The sequence below is a fragment of the Helianthus annuus genome, chromosome 13, assembly GCF_002127325.2.
Source record: "Helianthus annuus cultivar XRQ/B chromosome 13, HanXRQr2.0-SUNRISE, whole genome shotgun sequence".
Lineage (NCBI taxonomy): Eukaryota > Viridiplantae > Streptophyta > Magnoliopsida > Asterales > Asteraceae > Helianthus > Helianthus annuus.
Window position 1 is genome coordinate 92,771,326 of NC_035445.2, and position 27,586 is coordinate 92,798,911.

Consider the following 27,586-nt stretch of genomic DNA (forward strand, 5'->3'; position numbering starts at 1 on the left):
TTCCCCGTTGGCCCGCGGTTTAAAAACCGCGAAGGGGGCGTATGGACAGAGCAGGCCTTACCAGAGCATTTCGAGCCCGTTCATCCTCCTGCAGATCCTTCTGATGTAGTGCCCGTGGAGGACCCTCCGGAGGATCTAGACGGTGCAGCGGAGCCACAGCCACCGCCACCTGCCGGGGCACCTCAGTTTTCACGTCACGTTATTCGAGGTCGTGCCCCAGGAGCTGCGCTACATCCGGATGTACGAGCCAGGCTTGACAGGCTCGACGATTTGGTAGGTTGGCTGGTACGGGCGGAGCAGGATAGACGAGAGAGAGAGGGATTACCCCCGATACCGCTTCCACCGGTTCGAGCACCACATCAGGAGCACCAGCCGCAGCAGCAGCATCAGGATTCAGATTCGGATTTGGATGCATAGACCTGTTGTTGTTTTTATTGTTATTATGGATGTACAAACTTATCTTATATATTTTTGTTATGGATGTAAACAGTTATCTTATATATGTCATATTTATGTTTGTTTTCCGTTATTCGGTTACTTAATGATTGTTGTCTTAAATTTAGATAATACGGAAACAATATAACCCCCTGAATATAATACGGAAACAATATTTGAAAGAAATAAAATTTTAATCGAAAGAATAATATTTAAAAAAGTAAAATGTTAAAAACAATATAATATTTAATCAATATAATATATTTAAAGAGCCGATTTTTAAAATAGTTGATTTAATCGATATAAAACAAAAACTTTTTTAAACTTTTTATAGTGTAAAAAACAAACAAAAAAAAAACAAAACTTTTTTAAAAACCAAAAAAGAACGATTTTTAAAGGCAAATAGTTAATTTTTAAAAAACAAAAACTTTTTATAGTGTAAAAAAGAAAAAAAACTTTTTTTAAAACCAAAAAAAATTTCAACAAAAAAAACACATCTTCAAAAACTATCCAAAAAACCATACCAAAACCCACCAAAACACCCCTCATTTCAGCCAAAAAAAAACCAAACATGGACGCATCGTATAGCCCTATACCCTGCGTATAGGGTTCCTTAAACAACGTGCCTGACACCCTCTGAGACCCCATCGAATTCAGTGCATGTACGCCTCGTATAGAGCTATACGAGGCGTCTAGGTTTCAAAAAGTGTGAAAATAGGCGCAGAAGGTGTCCAAATAGATCCAGCCTTATTTTTTTATATCTTGTCCGCTTTATATTTTAGGGTTTATGTGTAAATTGTATTTGTTTACCACAAAAGGGACAAAATTAGATTCTAGGTTAAAGTTTAGTTATATATAAATCTTATTTGTTATTGTGTATTTGATTATTATTTACATTTTATTTTTTCTAAACTAGCTAGGAGGCTTAAAACTTAGAAGACAAAACCACATCTTAAACAAGTTCTTGTATTATTACATATTTTAAAACCTACTATTAGCCAGTGTTGTAAAAATCGCGACTAGGCGACGATTAGTCGGCGATTAATCGCTAGTCGTCCAGTTACTGAGTAATTTTTCTTAAATCGGTCCATTAACCGACTAGGTCCGACTAGGCACGACTAGGTCCGACTAGGCCAGCCAAAAGTCGACGATTCCAGCAAGAAAACCTGTATATTCCGGCCAAAACCTCTAAATTCCGGTCAGTTTCCAACCAAATCATTTGAATTCCAACAATTAATCATGTATACTTAAATAAATGAGTTAGTAAGATTTAAAACCTAGCTACTTAAAATATTTTCCTATTAAAATGTATATATTTATACATAAAACTGAAAATTACATATAAAAAACCCGATCCGATTAATCCTGATTAATCCCGAGTAATCCCGAGTAGTCGCTAGTCCCCACTTCACCGGCCGACTAGCGATTAGCGAGTTCTCCAACCTTGCTATTAGCTATTTAGCTAAAAGAAGTAGGTGATAAGAAATGTGCAGAAGATAAATAGTCATAGTTTTGTGCATAAACTTAGCGACATGTGTGCAAGAGCATATATAACTAAGCAAAGACCATCTCTTCTCTTAAGGTCATGGAGCATGTGTCGATTCTAATCAAATGCCACCCATATACAACAATACTTGCATGATTGACACGTGTCCCATCCCACCTCAACCCTTCTACTTATACTACTAGGGTTCCATCAAACTCAACTCACATTCACTCAAACATGATGAAAACATCAACTAAATGGATGTTTTTACTACTAGCGGTTGTTATGGCACTAGTGGCCATAGCTAACGGTCAAGATAGAAGGGCCAGCAAAGTCTTCCCACCGGAGGAGGAAGATGAATACGGTCGTGGTAGCTATGGAGGCTATGATCGTTATGGTGATCGTGGTCGTGGTCGTGGTCGTTATGGTGGTGAAGATGAACAAGATAGAAGAGCCAGCAAAGTGTTCCCACCTGAGGAAGATTACGGTCGTGGCGGAGACCGCGGTTATGGCGGTGGTGATGAAGATAGGAGTGCGCGTAAGGTGTTTCCGCCGGAGGAACAACGAGGACGTGGTGGAGGACGGGGAAGGGAGTTTCCACCGGAGGAAGAATATGGTCCAGGTGGTGGTGGTGGTGGAGGAAGGAAGGGGTGGACGGAGAAGAGGAGGTACATATTGTCGGACTCGGAACGGGTGGTGGCGACGGATGCCGGTGGGATGAGGGTGGTGAGGGGTGTTGGGGGGAGGTTTAGAGATAGCCCAATGCATATCGGGTTTATTACTATGGAACCTGATAGCATGTTCATCCCACAATATCTTGATTCTAGTTTGATCCTCTTCGTTGAAAGAGGTATGATTATATATAGTCTAGTCTACACAAAAGATCAAATACAAATACCTTGTCGTACAAAACGTACGAATAGGGCGAAAAGGTAAAAAAAAAATGTGATGGCATTTTCGTAATTATTTATTCGCAGAGTTACCCTACAAATGATCTTGTAGGGTAATTTTGTAAAATGTTCTTGTAGGGTAGGCGAAAATGTAAAAAAAGAATGCGATGGCATTTTCTTAATTATTTACTCGTGGGTTAATTATCAAAATTACCCTACAAATGATCTTGTAGAGTAATTTTGTAAAATGCTCTTGTATGGTAATTTTGATCTTGTAGACTATCATAAGTACTCTACAAAAAGATCTTGTATGATAATTTTGATCTAGTAATATAATTTTAATCTTGTAGGGTAATTCTGTAGAGTATCCTAATTATTCTACAACTTAAATTACGAAAGTGCAATAATACACCAGTGGTGTGGTGGTTAATTGGCAAATGCAAAATCTCATGGTATTGATATCAAGTCCCACAGACGACATGAATTTTTTATTTTTTATTTTTTTAACGGCAAATTGTTCAAAGTGTGGTGGTTAATTGGCAAATGCAAAATCTCTAAACATGGTCTTGATATCAAGTCTACCAAGTCCCAGACAACATGAATTTTTTATTTTTTTAACGGCAAATTGTTCAAAAAAAATTAAAAGAAGCAGGTGCGGATCCAGGGGTGTTTTAGAGGTTCCTGGGAACCCTCTCGGTTTGGAAAAAAGAAATAGTAGAACTAGTGATAATCTACCAAAAGGAACCTGCTGGAAAACATTCCTGGATCCGCCACTGAAAAGAAGTACAATAATAATTAAAATTTCATTTGTAGGCGAGGCGAGGATCGGATCGATCTACAAAGACAACCTGGTGGAAAAAGATCTGAAAGCTGGAGATTTATACAGAATCCAAGCAGGTTCAGCATTCTATATAGTCAACATAGCTCAGGGTCAACGCCTACATATCATCACTAGCATTGACACAGCCGAAAGCATCGACTGGAACTCGTTCGAGGTACTTGCATTTCCATAGTTACAATAACCATTACTTGTTCCCATTTGATATCGGCTAATATCGCTTTGATTTACAGTCGTTTTCCCTCGGTGGAGGAACAAATCCGAGGTCGGTGCTTGCTGGATTCGATACCCAAACGCTTGCGACCGCATTCAATGTGAGTCACTAACTAGTAAGAATATATCAGTTAGGATTTATTGTTAATATAATTACCAATAAATTTTAGTTCAATGTGTATTGTTGTATAAATTATAATTACCATAGTCTAAAAGTACAATTTTATTAGGTTTCTTATATTATGTTCCTTTTATAATTATTAAAGATTATTTAAGTTTAATGTGACTTAACTAGAAATAATATATTAGCTACCGTTGTGTTGTAAATTACCATAGTCTGAAGGCAGTGGCGGATCCAGGAATTATTTTCACCGGGTTCCCTTTTGGTATATTTTCACTAATTCTCACTATTTTTTTTTAAGTCATATAAAATCTCCACTATTTTTTTCATTTTTTTCCAAACCGAGGGGTCCCGGGAACACCCCTAAAACAGGAATTATTTTCACCGGGTTCCCTTTTGGTAGATTTTTACTAATTCTCACTATTTTTTTAGGTCATATAAAATTTCCACTATTTTTTTCATTTTTTTCCAAACCGAGGGGTCCCGGGAACATCCCTAAAACACCCCTGGATTCGCCACTGTCTGAAGGTATGATTATATATATTAGGTTTTTTTATATTATCACTTCATTATATTAGTTTGAGTTTATTGTTATAATTTCAGTTCAATGTAACTAATAACTAAAAAAATATATATTACCTAGCCTTTATTTATACTTATTATTGTATTTTATTTTAATGTGAGTTCCAAGTAGAAAAAATGCATTTGCTAATGTTTATTGTTGTATAATTACTTACCATAGTCAAAAGGTATGATTTTATTAGTTAATTTTTTATAATTATATTCATTGTATTTACATAGTTATCAATAAACCCCAACTAATACATAGTTTGTAATTGTTGTTGTACAAATAGGTATCATACGATGCGATTGATGAGTTGCTATCCAGCCGACAAGAAGGGGCGATTGTGTTCTTGAACCCTTCTGGCAAGTCAACAGACCGACCGAACATGTGGAAGCGGTTCTTGGAGCTAGGACCACATGAAAGGAAAACGAAGATGAACGGAATCGTCAACGTGGTACAGAAGACCGACGAGGAAGCAGAAATGTCGACGTGGTCGTTAAAGAAACTCTTGGTTTCCTTACTCGGAGAGAACAAGGATGATGACTTAAAAGCGTATAATATCTATAGTGAAGATAAGGCCGATTTCAGAAACGACTATGGTTGGAGCGTCGAAGTCGATGGTGATGATTACGAACCACTTAAGTTATCCGACTTCGCGGTCTATCTCGTCAATCTCACCGCGGTAAACAAGCCATGCATATTTATACATTTGTACTTGAATTTAGACTCTTAATCAGAATATGTTAACGCGTTACAGGGATCAATGATGGCACCACACGTTAATCCAACCGCAACCGAATACGGTGTCGTATTGAGCGGAACTGGGAACATTCAAGTCGTGTTTCCAAACGGAACGTTAGCAATGGACGCACAAGTGAACGAAGGCGACGTGTTTTGGATCCCACGTTACTTTCCGTTTTGTCAAGTGGCTTCACGGTCAAGCCCGTTTGTGTTCTTCGGGTTCTCCACATCCGCACGCTACAACAGGCCACAGTTTCTTGCGGGTCAAGGTTCCGTCCTGCAGACCATGATGGGTCCAGGGGTTGCAGCCGCGTTTGGGTTGAGTGAAGAAAAAATGTTGAAGATTATTAACGCTCAAACTCAATCCACCATCTTGCCATCGACTTCAGCATCGCCAGGCGGCGGAGGTGAGGAGATCCCGCAGGGTGAGGGTCAGGGCGATCCGGCTCAGGGTGATCCAACTCAGGGAAAGGGTCAGGGTGATCCGACTCAGGGTAAGGGTCAGGGTGATCCGGCTAAGGGTAAGGGTAAGGGTAAGGGTCAGGGTGATCCAGCCAAGGGTAAGCCAGAGTTGTTGATGGATTCTAAAATAAGGATGAAGAACAGCTTTGAATAAATAAAATATGTATTTTGCATGTTGGCATGTAGGAGGCTCTGGATGAGCTTGTTTTTTTGAGTTGTGTGTTTATGTGTTGATGACTTTTTGGCATGGTTTGTTTATTTGGAGTTTGTTTTTCTTGTAGTAAATAATAATGGTGTGGTCTTATGTTTTTAGAGGTAGTATTGTGTAATATGGGTTCTATAAATACTCATCCTTTGTAACCTCAAACTTACACAGTTTCAATAAAAGTTACAGTTGCATACACTTGAAGGTGTTTTACTTGGCATCAGAGCCAAGCCACCGTCGTAGGTTACGCAATTCTCACAAAAAGTTGCATTGGTGACACTCTCAAACTAACGATTTGGCAACACCCAAAGCTTAAACCATAAATTACTTGGCATCTTTGATCAAAGAGCACTCACCTTGTCCTAATGTTCGCATAATCATCATCTCCACTGTCTCTGAAGCATGGTTTGCTCATGTTCAAGGAACTACTACTCGTAAAGTGTGGATTCTCTTGCTAGAGCCTATGATCCCCATAGCCTCCAAGGAATACACACTCAAACCACAACTTCTCAATCTTAAAATGAAGGGGAACCAAAGGAATGTCACATGGTTCATCTTTGCAAATGCTATCTACTTAAGGGAATATGGAGGGCTCTTTAGTACAGAAAATCGGTTCCATGCCTGATTTTATTGACCATCACATTCCACGTAAATCTGTTAAGTCCCGCGGTTTTTGATACCAGTGTTTAAGATCTCATTCGTGTGAAGTTTCTGATATGTTGAAGGAATTTGGCCATGTATTGCCTTTCAACGGTGGAGATGGTTTGAGTCAAATGGTAGACTCATCTATTAGTCAAGGCATTTATGTTTCGAGCATCATCCATAAATCTTTGGTGGAGGTGAATGAATGAAGAAGGTACAGAAGCAATGGCCTATTTATGATAAGGTGGATTTTGTGGCTGATCACCATTTCTTGTTTGTGATTAGAGAAGATGCGACCAGGGTCATGTTTTTGGGTCAGGTGGTTAGACTCTCGCGTTGAACAGGTGGCTGACCCTCGTGTTGAAACATTTTAATCCTCACAAAACTGGCTGATCAGGTAGTGGACCATGTACCACATCGACTGTTAGGGAGATTAAACAAGCGTCTCCCATGTAAGGGAGGGAGATGCGCCCGCGCCTGCAGGCGAGTAAAACTAAAAACAGGAGACAAGAAAGGGATGCCCAACGGGTATCCCGATCGATAGCGAGATTGCATAGTTATAAAAATAATGGCAGATGTATTGGTTGATCGCCCTTCTGTGGGTTTTATGACACTATCATCAGTTGATCATAAAAATAATCAAGCATGCGAAAATAAAGTAGGACAAAAAAGCCGAAACGATAAAAGATGTCTAGTAAAAGCATAGCGGTTCAACATAATAATCAACCAACAAAAGCTGGCCCCTGGTTAACCTGCACCTCCGTCATCAAGCAACTAAGTTGCTCAATACCTCCACCCATCCTCACAAGTGAGGCTAGAGTACAGAAATGCAAGCACCAAAAACACCATTCACCAAAAATTCTTAACCAAAAATAAAAATAGTTCCAAAATACCATACAAACTTCATTAACGATAAAACCACTCGAAACCCGTCATTTAGCTCCCTTCTTCGCTGCAGCCTTGGTCACCTTAGCTCCAGTCGGGTCCTTCTTGTCAACGCTCTTGATCACACCGACCGCAACCGTCTGACGCATGTCACGAACAGCAAACCGACCGAGTGGTGGGTATTCAGCGAAGGTCTCAACCACCATGGGCTTGGTTGGAAGCATCTTAACCATACCCGCATCTCCGTTCTTCAAAAACTTGGGTTCCTTCTCGAGCTCTTTACCGGACCGTCTGTCAATCTTGGTCAAAAGCTCGGAAAACTTGACAGCGATGTGAGATGTGTGGCAATCAAGAACCGGCGCATAACCGTTTCCGATCTGACCAGGGTGGTTCATGATGATGACTTGTGAGGTGAAACTGGCTGCGCCCTTAGCAGGGTCATCCTTAGAGTTCGACGCAACGTAACCACGTTTCAGATCCTTAACCGCAACGTTCTTGACGTTGAACCCAACGTTGTCACCGGGGAGAGCTTCTTGTAGAGCTTCGTGGTGCATCTCAACCGACTTAACTTCAGTGGTCAACCCAGATGGTCCGAAGGTAACAACCATACCAGGCTTGATCACACCGGTTTCAACACGTCCCACTGGCACAGTTCCAATACCACCAATCTTGTACACGTCCTGAAGTGGGAGACGGAGTGGCTTGTCGGAGGGTCTCTTCGGCTCGTTGATCTGGTCAAGAGCTTCGAGAAGGGTGGGTCCCTTGTACCAGTCGAGGTTGGTTGACCTCTCGATCATGTTGTCACCCTCGAATCCGGAAATCGGGACGAAGGGAATTTTGTCGGGGTTGTAACCGACCTTCTTCAAGTAAGATGACACTTCCTTCACGATTTCATCGTATCGAGCCTTTGAGTACTTGGGAGTGGTTGCATCCATCTACCAATCAAAAGGTAAAACAAATTAGGGGTGGGCAGAAAACCGGGGAAAAAAACAAAGCACAGTTATAATGCCAGTAAGAAGCAGTAAAAACAGCAACGAGATATCACCTTGTTACAACAGCAGATCATTTGCTTCACACCAAGAGTAAACGCGAGCAGAGCGTGTTCACGGGTCTGACCATCCTTAGAAATACCAGCTTCAAAACCACCAGTAGTGGAATCGATAATGAGAACAGCACAATCAGCCTGAGAAGTACCAGTAATCATGTTCTTAATGAAATCACGATGTCCGGGAGCATCGATAACAGTGCAGTAGTACTTGGTGGTCTCAAACTTCCACAGAGCAATATCAATGGTGATACCACGTTCACGTTCGGCCTTTAGTTTGTCGAGAACCCATGCGTACTTGAAGGACCTCTTGTTCATCTCAGCAGCTTCTTTCTCGAACCTCTCGATCACACGCTTGTCGATACCACCCAACTTGTAGATGAGGTGACCAGTTGTGGTTGACTTTCCGGAGTCAACATGTCCAATGACGACAATGCTGATGTGAATCTTTTCTTTACCCATTGTAAGTTATCTGACAACACAAATGAAAATATCTAAGTAAACCGACAATAATTAACAAAAATAACCACAAGAGAAAATCATTTACACAATAAAATCATATTGCACTAGCTTTACATAAAATTAAATACTCCAAAGAATGACATTCATATAAAAATGATGAACAAAACTATCAATTAGCAAAATTCTCAAATCGTGGGTAAACTAAAAACATAATTATCATACTAAAGAACAGAGATTGAAAATAATTTATATAAAATCACTAACCTTAATAATACGAATTAAAAATATAATAAAAAAAACTATCCAGCCCTATATAGTCATAACAGTTTTAAAAGATTCAGAGCAGTTTAATATTAGCATTATGTATATATGCATCACAAAAATATACATACAAACAGTATATAGAGAGAATTTGGAAATACAGTTTTTATCAAATCAAAAACCTCAAAATATAAAATTTCATAAAAATAATAAAAATGCAAGTATCTAGCCCTAAACCATGCTTTACATGAAAACATATTTATATCAACACATACAGTATATAGAGATAATGAATTGTGCACAGCATTTCATATAAAATCAATAACCTCAAATAAAAGAATTCATAAATATAATAAAAACAAAACTATCTAGCTCTAAATCATAGCTAACATGAAAACGTAGCATACTAAAAAAACAAATTCATCATTCAAAACAAGCTAAATAACTAAAACATAAATAAATCAGCCTGTATATCAGTATATCTATTCAAATTGCTTAAAACAAACAAACTAAAACAATTATTAAATCATTTCAGGTAACTTGAACAACACACAAGCTCAAACAACTAACTAAACTGTATCCGATTGCTTCTTCAACAAGTAATATCAACAAACAGATATTCATAAACAACAAACCTAAATTACAGATCTAAACAATCAACAGAAATAACACATGAGCAAATCAGCCTGTGCATCTATTCAAATTGCTTAAAACAAACAGACTAAAAACAATTATTAAATCATTTCAGGTAACTTGAACAACACACAAGCTCAAGCAACCAACTAAACTGTATCCGATTGCTTCATCAACAAGTAATATCAACAAACAGATATTCATAAACAAAAAACCCTAAATTACAGATCTAAACAATCAACAGAACTAACACATGAGCAAATCAGCCTGTACATCTATCCAAATTGCAATTACTAAATCATTTCAGGTAACTTGAACAACACACAAGCTCAAACAACAACAACAACTAAACTGTATCCGATTGCTTCATCAACAAACCCTAAATTACAGATCTAAACAATCAACAGAACCAACACATGAGCAAATCAGCCTGTACATCCATTCAAATTGCTTAAAACAAACGGACTAAAAACAATTATTAAATCATTTCAGGTAACTTGAACAACACATAAGCTCAAACAACAACAACTAACTAAACTGTATCCGATTGATTCATCAACAAACCCTAAAATAGAGATATAAACAAACGGAATAGATAGAATACAGATTACTAAAGCGATTGAAGATAGAAGATGAAGACGATTGAATACCTTGGGGAATGATCGGCGATTAGAGGATGAGAAAAAATGTTAAGAAATAATGGAGACTGCAAAGAGACTTTATAATCGATGGAGACGAAGGTTTAGGTTAGGGTTTTCTATGAGCCGTTGGATTAAATGATCTGACGGTTGTGGGTTTGTTGTATTGTTTTTATCATCAGCCGTGGATTCGACTTTAATGCCCTAGCCGGTTATTATTATTCTTTTTATGTTTTTCCATTAAAAGAGATATGAGAGTAAAGTTTACAAAAATATTGGTCTATGATTAATGATTAATTTCCATTAAAAGAAATATGAGAGTAAAGTTTACCAGTTTAAAGAAGAGTTAATTACGTTTTTTTTTTGTCCTTATAGTTTATCAAAAATTAATATTTCAGTCCATTATTTTGAAAATTGGTTTCACTTTCGTAACTATTAGAGTCTACCCAAACCAACGTCATCCAGTTATTGTGTTAATTTATTTGAAATGACCATAATACCTTTGTTTAAAAAATTAAAATAAAGAAAGAGTTAGTTTTTTTTTTTGTCCTTTTGTTTTGTTAAAAATAACCATTACAATCCATTAGTGCTAAAAATTGTTAAAATAGTACTAGTATCCTTCACTTTACTTTATACTATACCAGTTTCTTCAGATCCAGCCATCTAATGCTCCTCATCACAATTGACGTCAGTAGGAAAACTTGAGACCTACCTAAAAATACTTGAGTGGTGGAGAAGAAGTATAGGCGGTGCCTTGTGTAGTGGTCGGAATTGGTAGAATTCATCGGTAGAAAAGGAGTTGACTGATGATTTGGTTGAAGAGAATGGCCATGGGGTGTGAGGGTAAAGATGGGTGGTGGAGGAGGTCATCGTTCAGGTATGTGTGTGTGGTGGTGGAAGATGTTGAAGATGGATGAAGTGGAGAGGGTGTCGAGTCGGAGCAGGTGATCTTCCGGTTGGATTTGAGGAAACAAAAAGAGTGAAGAGTAGAGTAAATGATAGTAGATAAATGAAGCTATTAATCACAATTGTTAGTGAGTTGAAGGTGGAAGTTAATTGTGAAAGTTTGGGTACTGTTTTGGCAATTTTTTAAACTAATGGACGGTAATGATTACTTTTAACAAACCATGGGGACGAAAAACGTAACTAACTCTTTCTTTATTTTAATTTTAATAACAAGGGCACTATGGTCATTTTAAATAAACTAACAGAATAACAGGATGATATTAGTGAGGGTTGACTATAATAGTTACGAAAGTGAAACCACATGGACTATTTTGGTCATTTATAAACTAATGGACTAAAATAGTGATTTTGAACAAACCACATGGGCGAAAAACGTAATTAACTCAAGTTTAAATATTGGTCTATGATTAATGATTAGTATTTCTTAAAGTTATAGTCCATGATAATAACGTTGTTTGTATACATAAGAATAACGTGTAAACGGCAAGCACATTATTAATAAGGATATTTAGTATAAGATGAGTAATGATCTGTATATAACTTAGGAGCTGTTTGGCAACTTTGTTGAACCAGTAAGATGTTTGAACCATTAAGTGTTGAACCAATAACATGTCTGAACCATTAAAAGCCTCATTAAAAGCTAAACAAGCAGCACCTTAATTATCATTAGCTCATGGCCATTTTGGTCATTTACCAATTTGTTTTGTTTGATTTTTTTTTAACTTTTTAATCACTTTTTTTTCACATGTTAAAACTCACCCAACACCCCCTCACTCCCTCTTTCACTCTAATTTCTATCTATTATCTTCTTCTCTCTTCTTTCTCTTCCTCTCCCTAACTCCCACCCACCTCCACCATCGTCATCACCTCTAGCAGACCCTTTAAATCTTAACAAGTAACTCCCAACTCCATCGTCCCCACCAAACACGATCTGAAATAGATTTGCAATGGTGTTCGACTGACAACAAGAACCCCCAACTCAACTGTGCCCACCGCACACGATTTCGACCCGTTTTCTTGGAAATTTGAATAAATTGGAATAAGTATGTTAGAGAGAACAAATATGGTGATGACGGTGGTGACTAGTGGTGGTGGTTGCATTCGTGGCGTGATAGTGGTTGTAGTGGTGGTGACAGGGCCGGCCCAAGCCCAAGCCAAATGAGGCTAGGGCTTTAGGCCTTAAAATCTATAGGGCCTCAATTTTCTAAAAAAAAGTTATAAGTGTAACATTGGGCTTACACATTCACCTTAGTTATCAACAAAAAACAAAACTGGGATGAACTCTATAAACAATCGATCTGACGTTAGTTATCAATAAAAAAAATTGTATAACAATCGATTTGACTTTAATTATCAACCAACTTTGATTTTTTTAATCTAGAGAAAGGCCTCGAATTTGTAACAAGTTTTGAGCCACCAAAATGGTTGAACCGGCCCTGGGTGGTGATGGTAGTGGTTGTTGATAGAGGTGGATGTGGATGTGAATGTGGGGTGCGTAATGGTAGATAGTGATTGTGGTGGGGTGGTTGGTAACGGTGGTGGCAGGTGATGGTGGTGGTGGGTGGTTGGGGATGGTGGTGGAGATGAATATGAGGGTGGGGGTATATGGTGGTGTATGTGTTACATATATAAACATATAATAAAAATAATTATAATTATAGGGGAAGGTTCTATGCAGAACACAAAATATTACGAGAACACGCAGAACACAATGAACCACCTATTTTTTAATCCTAAAAACCTAAAAAGTAAATGAAAATGTTGCAAATGTGAGATTTTTTGTTTCTTACACTAGAATTCAAAACAAAATATGGAAAATTTTCACTTTTTGTATAACCTACACATATGTAGGTTGTGTGTAGTTAAATTACCAACATGAATGTAGGCTACGTGTAGGTAAAAAATATGGTTTTTTATGTATATATAATACACATATGAATGTAAGAAATATAAAATAAAAAAAAAACAAGAAACTTAAATCTCAAAATTTAGTGTTTTAGAGTTGTTCTTTTTATTCTTGCAATAGTTAGTGTTCTGTAATGATCCTCATCCTATAATTATATTATAATAAATGATCAGAAAACATAAATATAAAAATGGTTTTCGATGAAAGTGACAAAAAACAATATATAAATGTAAAGCGACCAAAATACCCATGACTAAAACTAGGATTTTTATATAGAGTTAGCGAAATGGACGAAAATGACAAAAACTTTGGAACCTTAGGGACACAATTGAGAAAAAAAAAACTATTTGGACTAAAATGTCAACTAACACGTTCCATATACTTAATTTATTTGACACTTTGATGGGTCATACATGTAAACCCTCTCTTAGGCTTTTAGCAACACACTCGAAGTACCACAACTTCAGACGTTTGAAGGTATTATAGTTCTCAGTAGTGGCAAATCCAAGAATTTTTCCCACCAAGTTTCTTTTGGTAGATTTTTACTAATTCTCAGTATTTTTTTTAAAATCATACAAAATTTCCACTATTTTTTTTTTTGTCATTTTTTCCAAACTAAGGGGGTTCCCGGGAACCCCCCAAAACACCCCTGGATCCGCCACTGACACAGTTTTCATTCCAGCTTGAATGCTTCGGATAATAATGAATTCATACATCACACACTAAATAGCCACTTTCACATATGAGTATTAGTTATTTCTTGTGTGTGTCCAGACAATTGGATGACCTAAGATAATCATGTAATACTCAATTTTTTGGTAGCAACAAGCAAAATACAAATCATCATCTTAATACTCAATTTTTTGGTAGCAACAAGCAAAATACAAATCATCATCTTAGTGTGTAATATCCCAAAATTTACCATTAAGATATTTGAATGGATTGTCTCGACGAGGTTTTTATTAACGGAACGACAAGAAATCATGGATTCGTTACCCATGACTTAAAATGACTTACGGCGACCCGATTGTAACTGAATGGAAGTTATATTGGGAGACTTTGAGAACAAGACGAATTGGGCATATGATGGTTACTGAATTGGGCATATGATGGTTAGTGAAGTCTTATATGAACTTGAGATTTAAATGTTTATAACATAATAAGAGTCTTTGATGTTGACCTTATTTAAGTTTTTCCGCTGTGTTATATGGAAACTCGTAGAGTCAATTTAAAACTTTACTTTGTGATGATATCTAGTTGTGAGGTGTATGGTTTGAAGACCTTACATAGTGTATCTCTGTTATCTAATAGTTATATGCCAATGAACCATAACTTAATTGTCATTGGAGTGGAAGTGGAGATTTGGATTTGTACCCATAGGTCTCAAGTTCAAATCTGATCTCAATCGAGTTTTATCACAGTGGGCCTTCAGACGCATTACGTTCAAGAGCGTATGTGATCACCTTTTGCCATTGGGTCACCTCGGGTAGCCAGACTTTTATTTTGTTGGTCGTTCAAAAAATATGTATATACCTTCGTGTTAATAAAAAATATTCATATTTGTACTCTAACTTAATCTATATTTGTTGTTTTTTTTTTTCAAATATATAGGAGTATTTAACTATGCAAAAGACGGTTCGTTCCCCTTTTAAAGTAACAAATAAGAGACACTTTTCAACACACTAGGGAGTACGACAACATGTGTTATCTTGACGTTACCATATAAGCCTAAGTAAACTAGAATGATAGTATTTGGACTACAACAAATTCGAACATCTGGACCATGACAAATTAAATCGTCGTATGGTAAGCCGAAGTAATGACAACTCCGAATGACATTATCCTAGTTAAAATACGATAGCTCAGCCGCTCAGGACGTCACCAACTTATCCAAAACATGAAAATTTTGAGTATCACTAGTTTGAGAAAACGCTTTAACACCGAACATATTCATGTATCAAGGACGTCATGCAGTCGAAGCACACCCCAATGGTGTTATAACAAGTTTTTATGATGCGGCAACAATGGAGTGCTTCATCAATAATGCATCATAAGCATTGCAAACACATACATACAAACACGCTAACAAAGGTTTAGTCTGATGGACTAACCGCTTAATCGCTAGACCAATGGGTCATACATATGCTTAAGGCAAACCAATCAACAATACACGACTCTTTGCACACAACAATAAACACATATGTATTGATACCAAGTCATATTACATTCACACATGTTTTATTTATTTGAAACATATTGTTCTTAACCGTCCAACCAATAAACCATCAAAACACAACCAATCGTGACCGCCTGAGTGGAACTCACTCGGACCTAGCCAGTTTCATATTTGGGCTGCCGGGCTGGACATTTTTATATTTTCGGGCTCTATCTGGTTTGGCCCTATGTGGTTAGTGACCCAACACTCCCAAAGTCAATTAACAATCAATCTACAATAAGAATTTGCAACTTGCTAGAAAGATATTAACATCCCAATAATGCATTGAAATTGTAGGGTGAGTCACATTCCAAATGAACTTTTTTGAATGATTATGCTTAAAATGGCTCTTTCAATCCAACCTCTAATCAACTAAATGTAACAATGTAGCATTGCATTCATCATACCGAAAAAAGGGCGTGCTTACGTATATGGTTGATGTCTTAAACATGAAACTTGGAACACCAACGAATTGTATCTCACACTCGTTTGTATCGTATACTTTCACACCACGACGCGAAGATAAGGCATACAAAATGAAACAACATATCCGAGCCCGGAGTTATACGAACCGGGTAACCCATGGAGGAAGCCAACCCGTGAGATCAAATAAATCACCAACTCATTTGTTGGACTAGAAGAAGTCAATACTTTATTTCTTTTCTTAGTCAATGGTTATCTACAGTTATCTTCTATTGGTTTGGATGGATGTTTTGCTTCTTTCTTACTAGCTCACGTGTAGCACTATTTATTGTTTTTTATTTGTTGATCTTTGATGAATTCAAGTTGCCTTCTGCAAGTAGGGCTGATATATCGTGTCAACCCGACCTGTTAAGACACGAATCCGAAACAAATAAACACGAATATGACACGAAATCTTATTGTGTCTGATTTTCCAAACATGAACCTGAAAATAAACAGGTTACACAAAATGACATGTTAAGACACGAACACGACCTGTTATTAAATATATAAACTCTACGTCCAGATGTTTTTTTTTAATTAAAACTAGGAGCCCCATGCATTTTTTTATTTAAATTTACAAGCGTGTCCTAACAGGTTAACATGTATTTAACTTTTAAGACACGAAACTAAACAGGGTTCAACGTGCCGACCTTTTATAGACATGAAATCTTTTAAGGTTAAACACGAAACCATCTAACTTTGTGTAGGTTCGTGTCGTGTTAATATTGTTTTTTCTTCGAGTTATGTTTTTTATAGCGAATTTTACTTTATCCTTACTCACTACCAAACCTAAACTACACAAAATACTCCCTCTTTGCAATTGAACCGAACACCTCCCATATAAGGGGTGAATGGGCGTAAGCGGGTACCCCCTACCCGCAACCCAAACACCGCCGCCAGTGGTGCAGGTAGGGCTCAATGGGTAGGAGTTGAGTTGAGGACTACCCGATGGTTTAAGTATGATAAGTGTAGAACGACAGAGAGAGTTGTGTGTATGTAGAAAAAGAGAGTGAGGTAAAACAACGGGGACCATGTTTTAGGGTAGTAACGCCACTAAATCAAGTGTCGTGACGTAGGGGGATTAGCGGGACTTAGGGCATGTTTCATAATTTATATTTTGTACTTGTTGTTTTGTGAAAATGATTTTGGTTATCTTTTTAAAGATATTTTGGCAACACATAGTTCAAGGCACACAAACAAATACTGCAAGAACAAATTCAATGCAGACACTGACAAATGACAATTCAACATCACAAATCTGCAAATGGATCACAATTCACAAGATCATAAACACAAAAGTATCATCATCATCATCATGATTTCGATTCCAATTTCACAGATCGAATCACACGAACATCATTCACAACAGATCTAAACCCTAAAAATCAACCGCTAACTCCTAAGCAGCTTTAGCTGCACAAGATTCAGAGTAACAAAGTGACGATTGATCATGATCACGATCACAATCATCATCATGATCATGATTATCGAGGTTAAACATCATCAGATCTGGTGATCTGATCCTAACTACTTCAATTTCTGTTACCTCACCGTCGATTTCTTCCGCCGGAATCACGTTTCGGTTCTCCGTTTTCGCTCGCTTCATCTCGTTCCGTCTCCGATCATGATCTGCAATCCTGTTTCAAATTACACGTCAAAAACCTCAAAAAAAATGTGTGCGCGTGTGTGTGTGAGTGTGTATCTGTGAAATAGAGATAAGTAGAGATAAGTAGAGAGAGAGAGAGACTGTGTAGAGAGAGAAAGGTGATGGAAGCGAGTGACGCCGGAGAGGCAGAGAGGGAGGCCGTAGGCGGAGCGGATATTGAAGATCGACTGCATTCTTCTTCTTCGTCTTCTTCAATCAATGGAGATTGAGATTGAGGTGTGAGAAGGTAACGATGATGATGAAATGTTAAAAAGGGGGGAAAGGGAAATGATAAATAATAATAATAATAATAGTGGTAACACGGGTTTGATTTCTGTTTGGGTCATTTTCAAGGGATATTTGGGTGGAGGGACGAATCGGGCAGTAATCTTGGGTTCAAACCTGACGAGGGGTGAGAGTTTACGGATTTTATCTAGTTCTCGCGTTGCAAGGGGGTACGGTCTCATGACGATCGAGAAGTCAACCTCAGATATAGCTCCGAGCAGTAATATTAAGACAGTCCGGTATGGGTTTGGCAAGGCCAACGGGAAGCCGACGTGGAGGGGAAACCCGACGGGGACACCCCCCTGTCTCAGCTTCGGGTCGCACAGAGAATTTTTCCTGACCTCCCCGAACTCTATATCTCTCTTTGCGAGACGGAACCACACCCATCAGTATAATAATAATAATAATAATAATAATAATAATAATAATAATAATAATAATAATAATAATAATAATCATAATCATAATCATAATCATAATCATAATCATAATCATAATAATAATAATAATTGGGAATAGTATTTAATGGGGGTAAAATGAAGGGTGCTACTTTCTACACCCCCATATCTACTTTTTTCACCCCCCCTTCTCTCACATACTTATAGGTGGGGCCTGCGTGGGACCGACAGTTTTCCTTAGGGCTGTAAACGAACCGAACGTTCAGCGAACAGTTCGTGAACCATTCGGCGGGAAATTCGTTTATGTCCGTTCGTTTAATAAACGAACGAACATGAACAAGAAATTTCGTCCGATTAGTTAAATGAACGAACATGAAAAGAGGTCTCGTTCGTTCGATTGTGTTCGTGAACGTTCGGTAAGGTGTTCATGAACATTCGTTCATTTGCGTTTGTTTATGGTCATATGTTTGTGTTTTAATTGAATATTTTTATACTTTCATATATTTTATCTATAATTTTTATATTATTAAACTTTTATTTACTTTATTACCCTAACAATTAAACTAGAAAACCCTCTTTCACCTTGTTTATGCACCATTTCCCTTTCATTTCTCATTATTTACATCGGCGAATACGGTCAACCTCCGTTCCACAATAAGGGATTCAAGTTCCGGTGCTACTCTCTGAGCCATCTACCTTTATCCTTCGTCGCGTTTGCCAAATTTATTTGTGTTCGTGAACCGTTCGCGAACACGCTCATTTCCTTAATGAACGAACACGAACATAAAATCTCGTTCGATAAGTGTTCATGAACCGTTCGTGAACACATTTATTTCGTTAACGAACAAACACGAACAAGGCCTTGTTCGTGTTCGTTCGGTTCGTTTACAGCCCTAGTTTTCCTCTCACAAGGGGGTATAATCAGGTAGAGGGGGGTGTATAGAATTAGCCAAAATGAATCATTAAATTTGGGGAGAATTTCTAGGGGTGTGCAAAAGGGGTGGTGGGCTGTACTTTGAGTTTACACCCGTTGCATCTTTATTCACGGGTTTCACATTAGTTTCCCCCTCTTTTGTTGTGCCGATAGAAAAATGAAATTTATAAATGTTTTCTAATTTTCTAATTTGTTATGAAATTATTAGGTTGGGAGATGTGGCTTCACATTAGGGGTGTGTACGGTTTAGTTAAGTTCAGTTCGATTATTAGTATTAACTGTAATCGCAACCGAAGTGATTGGTTAATCGGTTCATTAATTCAGTTAATTTGTCGGCTTTCAGTTCGGTTAATACATGTATAAATAAATGAAATAGAGATACAAATACATGAAATAGAGGTTTAAATACATTAAATGAAAGTATAAATAAAGAAAATGGAGGTATAAATACATGAAATAAAAATATAAATCATGAAATACATGAAATGGAGGTATAAAAGTTATAAATCTATGAAAATATAAATGGTTCGATTCAGTTAATTTCGGTTAATCGATGGTAAAAAAATAACCGATAACCAACTTTCGGTTAATTTCGGTTCGTTTCGTCGGTTTTCGGTTAGCGGTTCGGTACTTTAGTTATTGTACACCCCTACTAGTTCACGCCATCCGTCAACTCAGCCCGTTAACCACCATAATGCCGATGGGCGGGCGCCAAGCTACAGCTAGTGAATGGTATAGTGAGCATTAAAGGAGGATGAGGTTGGGGCCTATGTGGTCTTGCACCAATCTTCAATTTTCTTTGTTACTATTAATTTTTTATATTTATTTTTAAATTTTACTTAACTATTAATTAAACCACACCATTAAAGTTAAAAGGTATGTTAGTTAAAATCTCATTGTCTATATGACCATGACGTGATTCTTTACTAGCCCTTGCTAGCAAAACCACACCACTTAACTTTAGCACATAAAACGTGTTACTTGTACAAAATATAAAGGTTGATTTGAATATTAACTTAATAATAGTATGGTAATGCATATATGCCTCAACCATAAAAGTTGGTTTTAAAAAAAAGTCAAAACTAACGCTATGTGGTATGGTGATGTCCTCCCTTAGAGGATGATCCGTCACGTAGGCGCCACATCATAGTCCCTTAGAGGATGATCTAACATGGTAAAACACTGGAAATGAGAGGATAATCCTACCCACCAAGTTTATTTTTATTTTTTTTAATTCATCTACTTTTTTAATATTTATTAAATAAGATAGAAAAATAAACTCATTGATATTAAAAACATTACATAAGTAAAAAAAACATAAACTTAAAAAAAATCCTAAGAACTTAAAAAATATTAATGATGTTTGCGAAAAATGCTTCGTTCTCACCCGAATATGACGAATACCACGTTGAAGAAAAAGATGAAGACATAGCTAATTTTTATAAAAGTATTAAATTTGAGAGAGATGGGGTTAAAATGGGTAAAAAAAATGTGGTATTGGGGTTGTATTTATAAAAAAAATAATGAATTTTAGGTTCTTTTAAAATAGCCGTTGCCCCTTAATTTATTTATTTTTTCTTTTGAAACGGTCAACTAGCCCAACTAGCCGTTGCCCCATTTTTTGTCGTTTTGTGAACGTCGCCAACGTCCGGAACAAGACAATGAGGACGCCAAACCGGGGGGGGGGATGGTGTTTCAAGCGGCGCCGAACCGGAACGGAGGGGGACGTTCCCCACACCGTAGAGCCTTAGTCATTGGTTCGGCCAATTTAGTTTATTTTTATTGTTATGATTCGTTTATTTAGTTTTTTTGCTCCCCTGTCAAGATATTATTTTTATTGTTATGATTCGTTTATTAAGTTTTTATGCTCCCCTATCAGATAACAATAACAGGTCGAGTGGGTGTGGGTGAGACTATGTTGTAAATAGTTTTACTTATTTCTTTTAAATAAAACAAATGAATAAATTACTTTTTTGTGGAAATAAAACAAATGGATAAAATACTTTTTATGGACTGCATTTTATAATACAACTTAATATTTTAATGTTGTTTATAAATGGACTGCATTTTATAATACAACTTAATCTTTTAATGTTGTTTGTAAATGAATGAATTTTAAATAAAACAAATGCATATAATATTATTGTGAAGTAGTACTAGACTAATAACCTAACTCTGTAATAGAATACTTTTTATGGACTGCATTTATATTTTCATGTTAAAATATTATTTTTTTAATTTTTATTTTTATAAAAGCTAACTCACATAGTTCCTAGAGTAGTTTTAAAAATATACTATTTAGTTTAGCGGGGCTATTTGGCAACTTCTGAATGGTTAAATGTTGAACCTGTAAGAGCTCTGAATCATTATGTGTTGAATCAGTAAGATGTTTGAACTATTAAGAGCCAGTATAATGCTTAATTATTCAGATGCAAATGTCTGACCAATTAAGATTAGAGGTCTTAACCATTCAGACTTAGTATAATGTTTAACCATTCAGAAGCAAATGTCTGAACTATTCAGACATCTGCTCGCAAAACAAATAGTCTGAATCATTAATTGCTTAACTGGTAAGATGTCTGAACCATTAAGAGCCCCATTAAAAGGTAAACAAACAACCCTAAGTCTTGTCGCCATACGTGTTACGTAATTAAATAGACTTCGTATTGAATACGAGTCTTGTCGTCTCGTATTCATGTTGCTTGCAATTATTAGCCACAAATGTCATTCAAGTCTATCTAATAACGTAATGCGTATGACGACAAGACTTAATAGACTAAATAGCGTATTTTTAAAACTACTCCAGGGACTGTGTAAGTTAGCTTTTAAAAGAATAAATAATTAATATTTTAATATGTAAAGATAACCAGTCAATACACAAATTTATACGAATATGTGTGAACGAAAAAAACATTGAAACCGTATATATATTGACCGTTGACGGGTTATATTTACATGTTCAAGTATCGTCTATATAAGTTTTGTATTGATTGATTATCTTTACATGTTCAAATATTAAAAGCTAACATACATAGTCCCAAGAGTACTTTTAAAAGTGAATGATGATTTTGAATTTGAGTTAAATGATGCGATATTATATTATATATTTGTATGATGCAAGAGCTAAAATTCTCTGTGTTTTAGACGTTTTGTTCGCAAATGTAATATGCTATAAAGTTAGGGTGTGAGTTATTTGAATTGTAAGTGTGTGGGCGATCTCGATGAAATGTCACACTCACACTACATTATGATACTAAACACCTTAAAATATAATAACATGTCAAACATATTTTAAATTACTAGACGCATATACTCTCATCTTAAAATATATGTGTCACATTCTACATACGTTTTGTAAGAAAAAATCATTTTTAGAGGAATCTAGATATATACATGTGATATATACGCATACATGGAAAAATAAAATTGTGGAAAATAACATTAATCAATTTTTAAATAAAACGAGGCTATTTTATGATAACATTACTTTAGAAATGCCCTTTTTTCATGTTATTGTGGGCCTTCTTTTACAAGAGCGTGCGTTCGATTGGGACCAGTCAACCATATCCAGATTAAAAGTATAAAATAACCGTTGCATGCATAATAATTATTGTTTCAATTAAAAATAAAATCCAAAATAAAACAATGTGCTTAACAAGCGTGAAAATATATAAAACAACGGGTTCTTACAAATTTATTTAAATTAGGATTGCGACCCGCCGCAGTGCGGCGGGGATTCTTTAGTTATAACTAAGTAAATCTAGGACCTGCACATTATGTTAAACCTGTCAAACGGGGAAAAATAGACAATGTAAAAACGTTCACATACACACGCACGTTGCGTCGTGTTAACTCGCAAAATTTAGAACGAAACGTAAAAACGTTAAAGTAAATTGCACGTTGCGATGTGTTAAGTCACAAAATTTAGAACCAAGCATAAAGCGAAAAATGAAAACTATAAAGGACCAAAGTTGAAAGTAAAAAAAAAAAAAGTTATGAGGATAGATTGCAAAAGATAAAAAGTTTTGGGTTAAAAGTAAAAAAAAAACAAATAGTTTTGAGTTAAAAGTAATTTAAGAAATACTTTTGGGTGAAAAGTAAAAAAAAATCATTTTTTTTTGGATAACCCCAAAGCCAATGTTACAACAACCATATGCATAACCATTTTTTCTTTGAACACACCCCGCGTTGTGGCAGGGCGTAAAACGGTGTCAAATAGTACTAATGTCACACAACCATCATCGACCACCAACACTGAGTCGACCTAGGATATGCGTGTTGCGACGAACCTGTCAAACATGAAAAAATAGAGGTAAAAACGTTGAACCACACATGTACGTTGCGTCGTATTAACTTGAAAAATTTAGAACTATACGTAAAACGAAAATTTGCGAAAGATGAAAAGTATAAGTGACAAAAGTTGTGAAGTTAAATTGGAAATAATGAAAAGTTTTGGTTTAAAGTTAAAAAAAAAAAAAACAAATTATGTAGGGTTAAAATTATAAAAGGTAAAAACCTTTGGGTTAAAAGTAAAAAATAATTTTTTTTTAAAACACCAAAAGCACAATGTACAAGTGATGATGCACAAAGAATTTACAAAGTTATATATGGAATAACTAGTATTAAGCATCCCGCGTTGCGATGAGGGCGAAAAAGTATGTCAAATAGCACTAATGCCATACAACCGTCAGTGATCGCTGCGTGTTAAAGGCTTAAAGCAAAGAAATAGACAGAAATGTAGAACATTTAAAAAAATAACTAAGTCGATCAATGACTCATGCGTTGCGACGAACCTTTCAAATGAGAAAAAATAGACATAAAACATTGAACATATGGACGTTGCGATGTGTTAACTCGCAAAATTTAGTACGAAACGTAAAACGAAAATTTGGGAATAATGAAAAGTATAGAGGACCAAAGTTGAAAGTACAAAGTTGTGAGGTGAAATTGCAACGATAAAAAGTTTTGGTCTAAAAGTAAAAGAATCATAAAATTGCAAGAAATCGAAAGATAGAACATATAAAAAAATAAGGGATTTTTATATATTTCCCCCTCCTAAGCTGACTTATTACGTATTTCCACAAATTAAAAAAAAACAATAAAATATTTTCCCTCCCTAACTCATACATATTACATATTTCCACATTTCATTAAAAACTCTTATTAAGTGACTAATTTACCCTTAATGAACTATTAAATGAATATTTACATATTTCTCATTTTTCATACCATTAATCAATTACATATCTCCTCAATTCATGTAGTATTTTACCAATTCTTCTACTTGCTACTATTCTGAAACAATACCATAATAATCATAAAAATATAAACTTTCAAAATATAATCCTTACTTCATCGTAATCAAAATCATCTTCAATTCAGAGCAAGGATAAACAATATAGAATTATTGAAGATGATTTTGATTATGAAGAAGTAAGGATTAAATTTTTGAAAGTTTGTATTTTTATTATGATTATATGGTATTGTTTGGTAATAGTAGGAAGTAGAACAATTGGTAAAATACTACATGAATTGGGGAGATATGTAATTGATTGATGATATTAGAAATGGAAAATATGTAAATATTCATTTAATAGTTCATTAAGGGTGAAATAGTCATTTAATAAGAGTTTTTAATGAAAAGGGGAAATATGTAATATGTATGGGTTAGGGAGGAGAAATATGTAATTGTTTTTTTTATTTGGGGAAATACGTAATAAGTCAGCTTAGGAGGGGGAAATATGTAAAAATCCCAAAAAATAACAAAGTCGATCAATGACTAATGCATCACGACGAACCTATGAAATGAAAAACAATAGACGTAAAAACCTTGAACTATACATGGACGTTGCGTCGTGTTACATCACAAAATAATGAACGGAACGTAAAAACCATGAACCACATACACGTTGCTTTGTGGTAACTCGCAAAATTTAGTATGAAAGGTAAAACGAAAATTTGCGAAACATGAAAAATATAGGGGACAAAAGTTGAATGTAAAAAAAAGTTGTGAGATTACATTTAAAAGAATAAAAGTTTTGGCTTTAATGTAAAAAAATCAATTTTGTGAAGTTAAAATTGCAAGAAATTAAAAGATTTAGCTTAAAAGTAAAATTTCATTTTTTTTTTAAAACCACCCAAAACATATAATATAACACCCTATACATACAAAACCTATTAATTTATACTATATAACTTCCAAAATAAAACAATGTCCATAACAAGCGTGAAACATGTATAAAAAACAACGGGTTCTTACAAATTTATATGTTACATGTTTGTCCATTTGATGTTTGTACACTTGGCTTTATTTGTGTTTGGTGGTTTGGTGTGTTGGAGCGTTGCATGTATCAATTTGTTATTTTGAATTTAAACCTAGATAAAATAAACAAAGATGCAAATTGCAAAAAAAAAAAAAAAAAAGACAATCAAAAAACTTTTTTTTTGAATAGGTCTCGTAGGTCTACTACTCAACCTCGCGGAAGTTCATTGTTGTGACCATTGAACCGTCTGTCATAGGTCTCGTAGGTCTAGTTGCCGCCACTCAGGTAATCCACCAACCACCGGTCAAAAATGGCATTTGACGTACTTTTTTATGTATTCAAAATATTTGTTATCATTCATTAAAATACCAAAATAACAAATTACAAACAAGTGACAGGTTAACGGGCAACAAGCTGCGTAGTAACTCCCTTTTGAAATTTAATATGATTTTTCTTTTTCATTCGAGATTGATCTAATTCGGGCCCAGAAAATTCAGTATATAGCAATAGTCAACCGACATAAAAGTTACCAACCCCCATGAAATTGTTTGGGTCCGCCACCGATCCTAACATATTCCTTAATTACTCCTATTAGCCATCTATATATCTGCACTATGCGTGATTTGAACGATACACCTTTTGTATAGAGAGGAGACACATCACCACTGTAACATCTGATGAGAACGACCGACTTTTAATCACGAGTTAATATGGAAATTTCATCTTAATAATGGAAGCAATCAAATGATTTGACCCCCTATTTTCAATTTTCAAATTTTATAAATTTATATATCTATACTATACTGTAATAAATAAAAAGGAGGAAAAAAAACGCAATTTTACATAATATTAAGACTTTAAGTAATTAAAATTTTTAAAACATATTGTTTACTTTTAATAAAATTCTTTTATAATTTTTAAACGGGTATAACTTTTCATACACTATTATTTTTAAGTTACAACATAAAAAGTGAGCATTTTATCCTCTTTAACATGAGTATGATGTTGCTATAGTTTTTCTTTTAGTTTATAAGAAATTAACATGTTACGATGTGATTCAAATGCTTATGTTCCTTGTCCCATCGTGCGAACAGCTCTCTAACTTACTTACTATAAACATTTAACTAGTAATTAATAATTCAACTAAATAACTAACTAGTTCATCTCTAACAAAACCCAAAACTCCCACAAATGGATAGAGTTGAGTTATCTTACATAGTATCTTAAATAAAAAAAAAAACATAAAGACACAATGGATTACAAAAATATAACACAATGCCGAAGAAAAAAAGACACAATCAATTGTAAAAAATTAATAATACACAATGACAAAAATAAAAATAAAAATATAATGCCAAATAAAAAGACACAATGATCTTAACAAAAATTCTAAAATCTACAAGCTAAAATCCAAAAGCAAAAACCTGAAATCTAAGATCGTAGAGTTCGATAAGACGGTTCCAATACCGCTAGAATGAGTTCAGTCGGAGTCTGTGTAATACCTTTCTTATGATTTCCTAGTTTTAGAAGATTATGCATTTGAAATAAATCAAACCCAACCTACACCATACACCCGTTCATATGCGTTCGTTTCCAAGGATTTCACCATCGAAAACCTCCACACACGACAGACACGACACAATGGGCTGATCACATGAAAAATGTCCATTGGTGTCCACGTCCTCGCTCAATCGTGGAAGCCAAGCACCTACATTGCGGATGGTTAACATCAAAATAAATTTTAGATAACGTACTTTTAATTATTGTGTCAGAGTATACCAAGTCTGGTATGCAAATCCGCATAGGGGTAACGTTTCAATAAAAAGGGGTAACGAAATCGAAAAACGTCAAATTTTTTCAAAATTTACACTACTATCAGAGTGTCATGGGACAACAGAGGTTACCCCTTCTATCACTCTAGGTCCACCCCTGCTGGTATGTGTTGATATATAGGTGTGTAATGGATGGCACAAACATAGACCACAAC

At 35.7% G+C, this 27,586-nt stretch overlaps 3 protein-coding genes across 4 annotated transcripts; 1 reads left to right on the forward strand and 2 right to left on the reverse strand.

Moving 5' to 3' along the window:
* Positions 1 to 2,133: 2,133 nt before the first annotated feature.
* LOC110898687 (vicilin-like seed storage protein At2g28490) lies at positions 2,134 to 6,069 on the forward strand. The gene is made up of 6 exons (XM_035982069.1): positions 2,134 to 2,771; positions 3,625 to 3,806; positions 3,883 to 3,963; positions 4,838 to 5,230; positions 5,306 to 5,769; positions 5,806 to 6,069. Exons 1-6 carry the CDS (start codon positions 2,159 to 2,161, stop codon positions 5,903 to 5,905), a joined length of 1,833 nt encoding a protein of 610 aa, XP_035837962.1. The 5' UTR covers positions 2,134 to 2,158; the 3' UTR covers positions 5,906 to 6,069.
* A 1,201-nt stretch (positions 6,070 to 7,270) lies between these two features.
* On the reverse strand, positions 7,271 to 10,731 carry LOC110898686 (elongation factor 1-alpha). 2 transcript variants are annotated; one of them, XM_022145510.2, is made up of 3 exons: positions 10,535 to 10,731; positions 8,529 to 9,000; positions 7,271 to 8,418 (listed from the first exon to the last, which is right to left on the reverse strand). In XM_022145510.2, the coding sequence occupies exons 2-3, from the start codon at positions 8,988 to 8,990 to the stop codon at positions 7,531 to 7,533; spliced, it is 1,350 nt and encodes a 449-aa protein (XP_022001202.1). In that variant the 5' UTR covers positions 8,991 to 9,000; positions 10,535 to 10,731; the 3' UTR covers positions 7,271 to 7,530. The 2 variants fall into 2 exon arrangements, with proteins under 2 accessions (XP_022001202.1, XP_022001203.1); XM_022145511.2 differs by having other exon boundaries at positions 8,529 to 9,004; positions 10,535 to 10,639.
* A 6,570-nt stretch (positions 10,732 to 17,301) lies between these two features.
* On the reverse strand, positions 17,302 to 17,997 carry LOC110898685. The gene is made up of 2 exons (XM_022145509.2): positions 17,822 to 17,997; positions 17,302 to 17,711 (listed from the first exon to the last, which is right to left on the reverse strand). Exons 1-2 carry the CDS (start codon positions 17,911 to 17,913, stop codon positions 17,474 to 17,476), a joined length of 330 nt encoding a protein of 109 aa, XP_022001201.1. The 5' UTR covers positions 17,914 to 17,997; the 3' UTR covers positions 17,302 to 17,473.
* Positions 17,998 to 27,586: the final 9,589 nt, after the last annotated feature.

What these genes read in the sequence shown, in the direction of transcription:
- LOC110898687 (XM_035982069.1), top strand. Translation starts at nt 2,159, where the DNA reads ATGATGAAAACATCAACTAAATGGATGTTTTTACTACTAGCGGTTGTT. An exon ending in ATCTCGTCAATCTCACCGCG is followed by an intron (nt 5,231 to 5,305) that starts GTAAACAAGCCA and finishes AACGCGTTACAG; the next exon opens with GGATCAATGATGGCACCACA. An exon ending in ACTCAGGGAAAGGGTCAGGG is followed by an intron (nt 5,770 to 5,805) that starts TGATCCGACTCA and finishes GGGTGATCCGGC; the next exon opens with TAAGGGTAAGGGTAAGGGTA.
- LOC110898686 (XM_022145510.2), bottom strand. Translation starts at nt 8,990, where the DNA reads ATGGGTAAAGAAAAGATTCACATCAGCATTGTCGTCATTGGACATGTT. An exon ending in TGATCTGCTGTTGTAACAAG is followed by an intron (nt 8,419 to 8,528) that starts GTGATATCTCGT and finishes TTTGATTGGTAG; the next exon opens with ATGGATGCAACCACTCCCAA.
- LOC110898685 (XM_022145509.2), bottom strand. Translation starts at nt 17,913, where the DNA reads ATGCAGTCGATCTTCAATATCCGCTCCGCCTACGGCCTCCCTCTCTGC. An exon ending in CACCTTTCTCTCTCTACACA is followed by an intron (nt 17,712 to 17,821) that starts GTCTCTCTCTCT and finishes AATTTGAAACAG; the next exon opens with GATTGCAGATCATGATCGGA.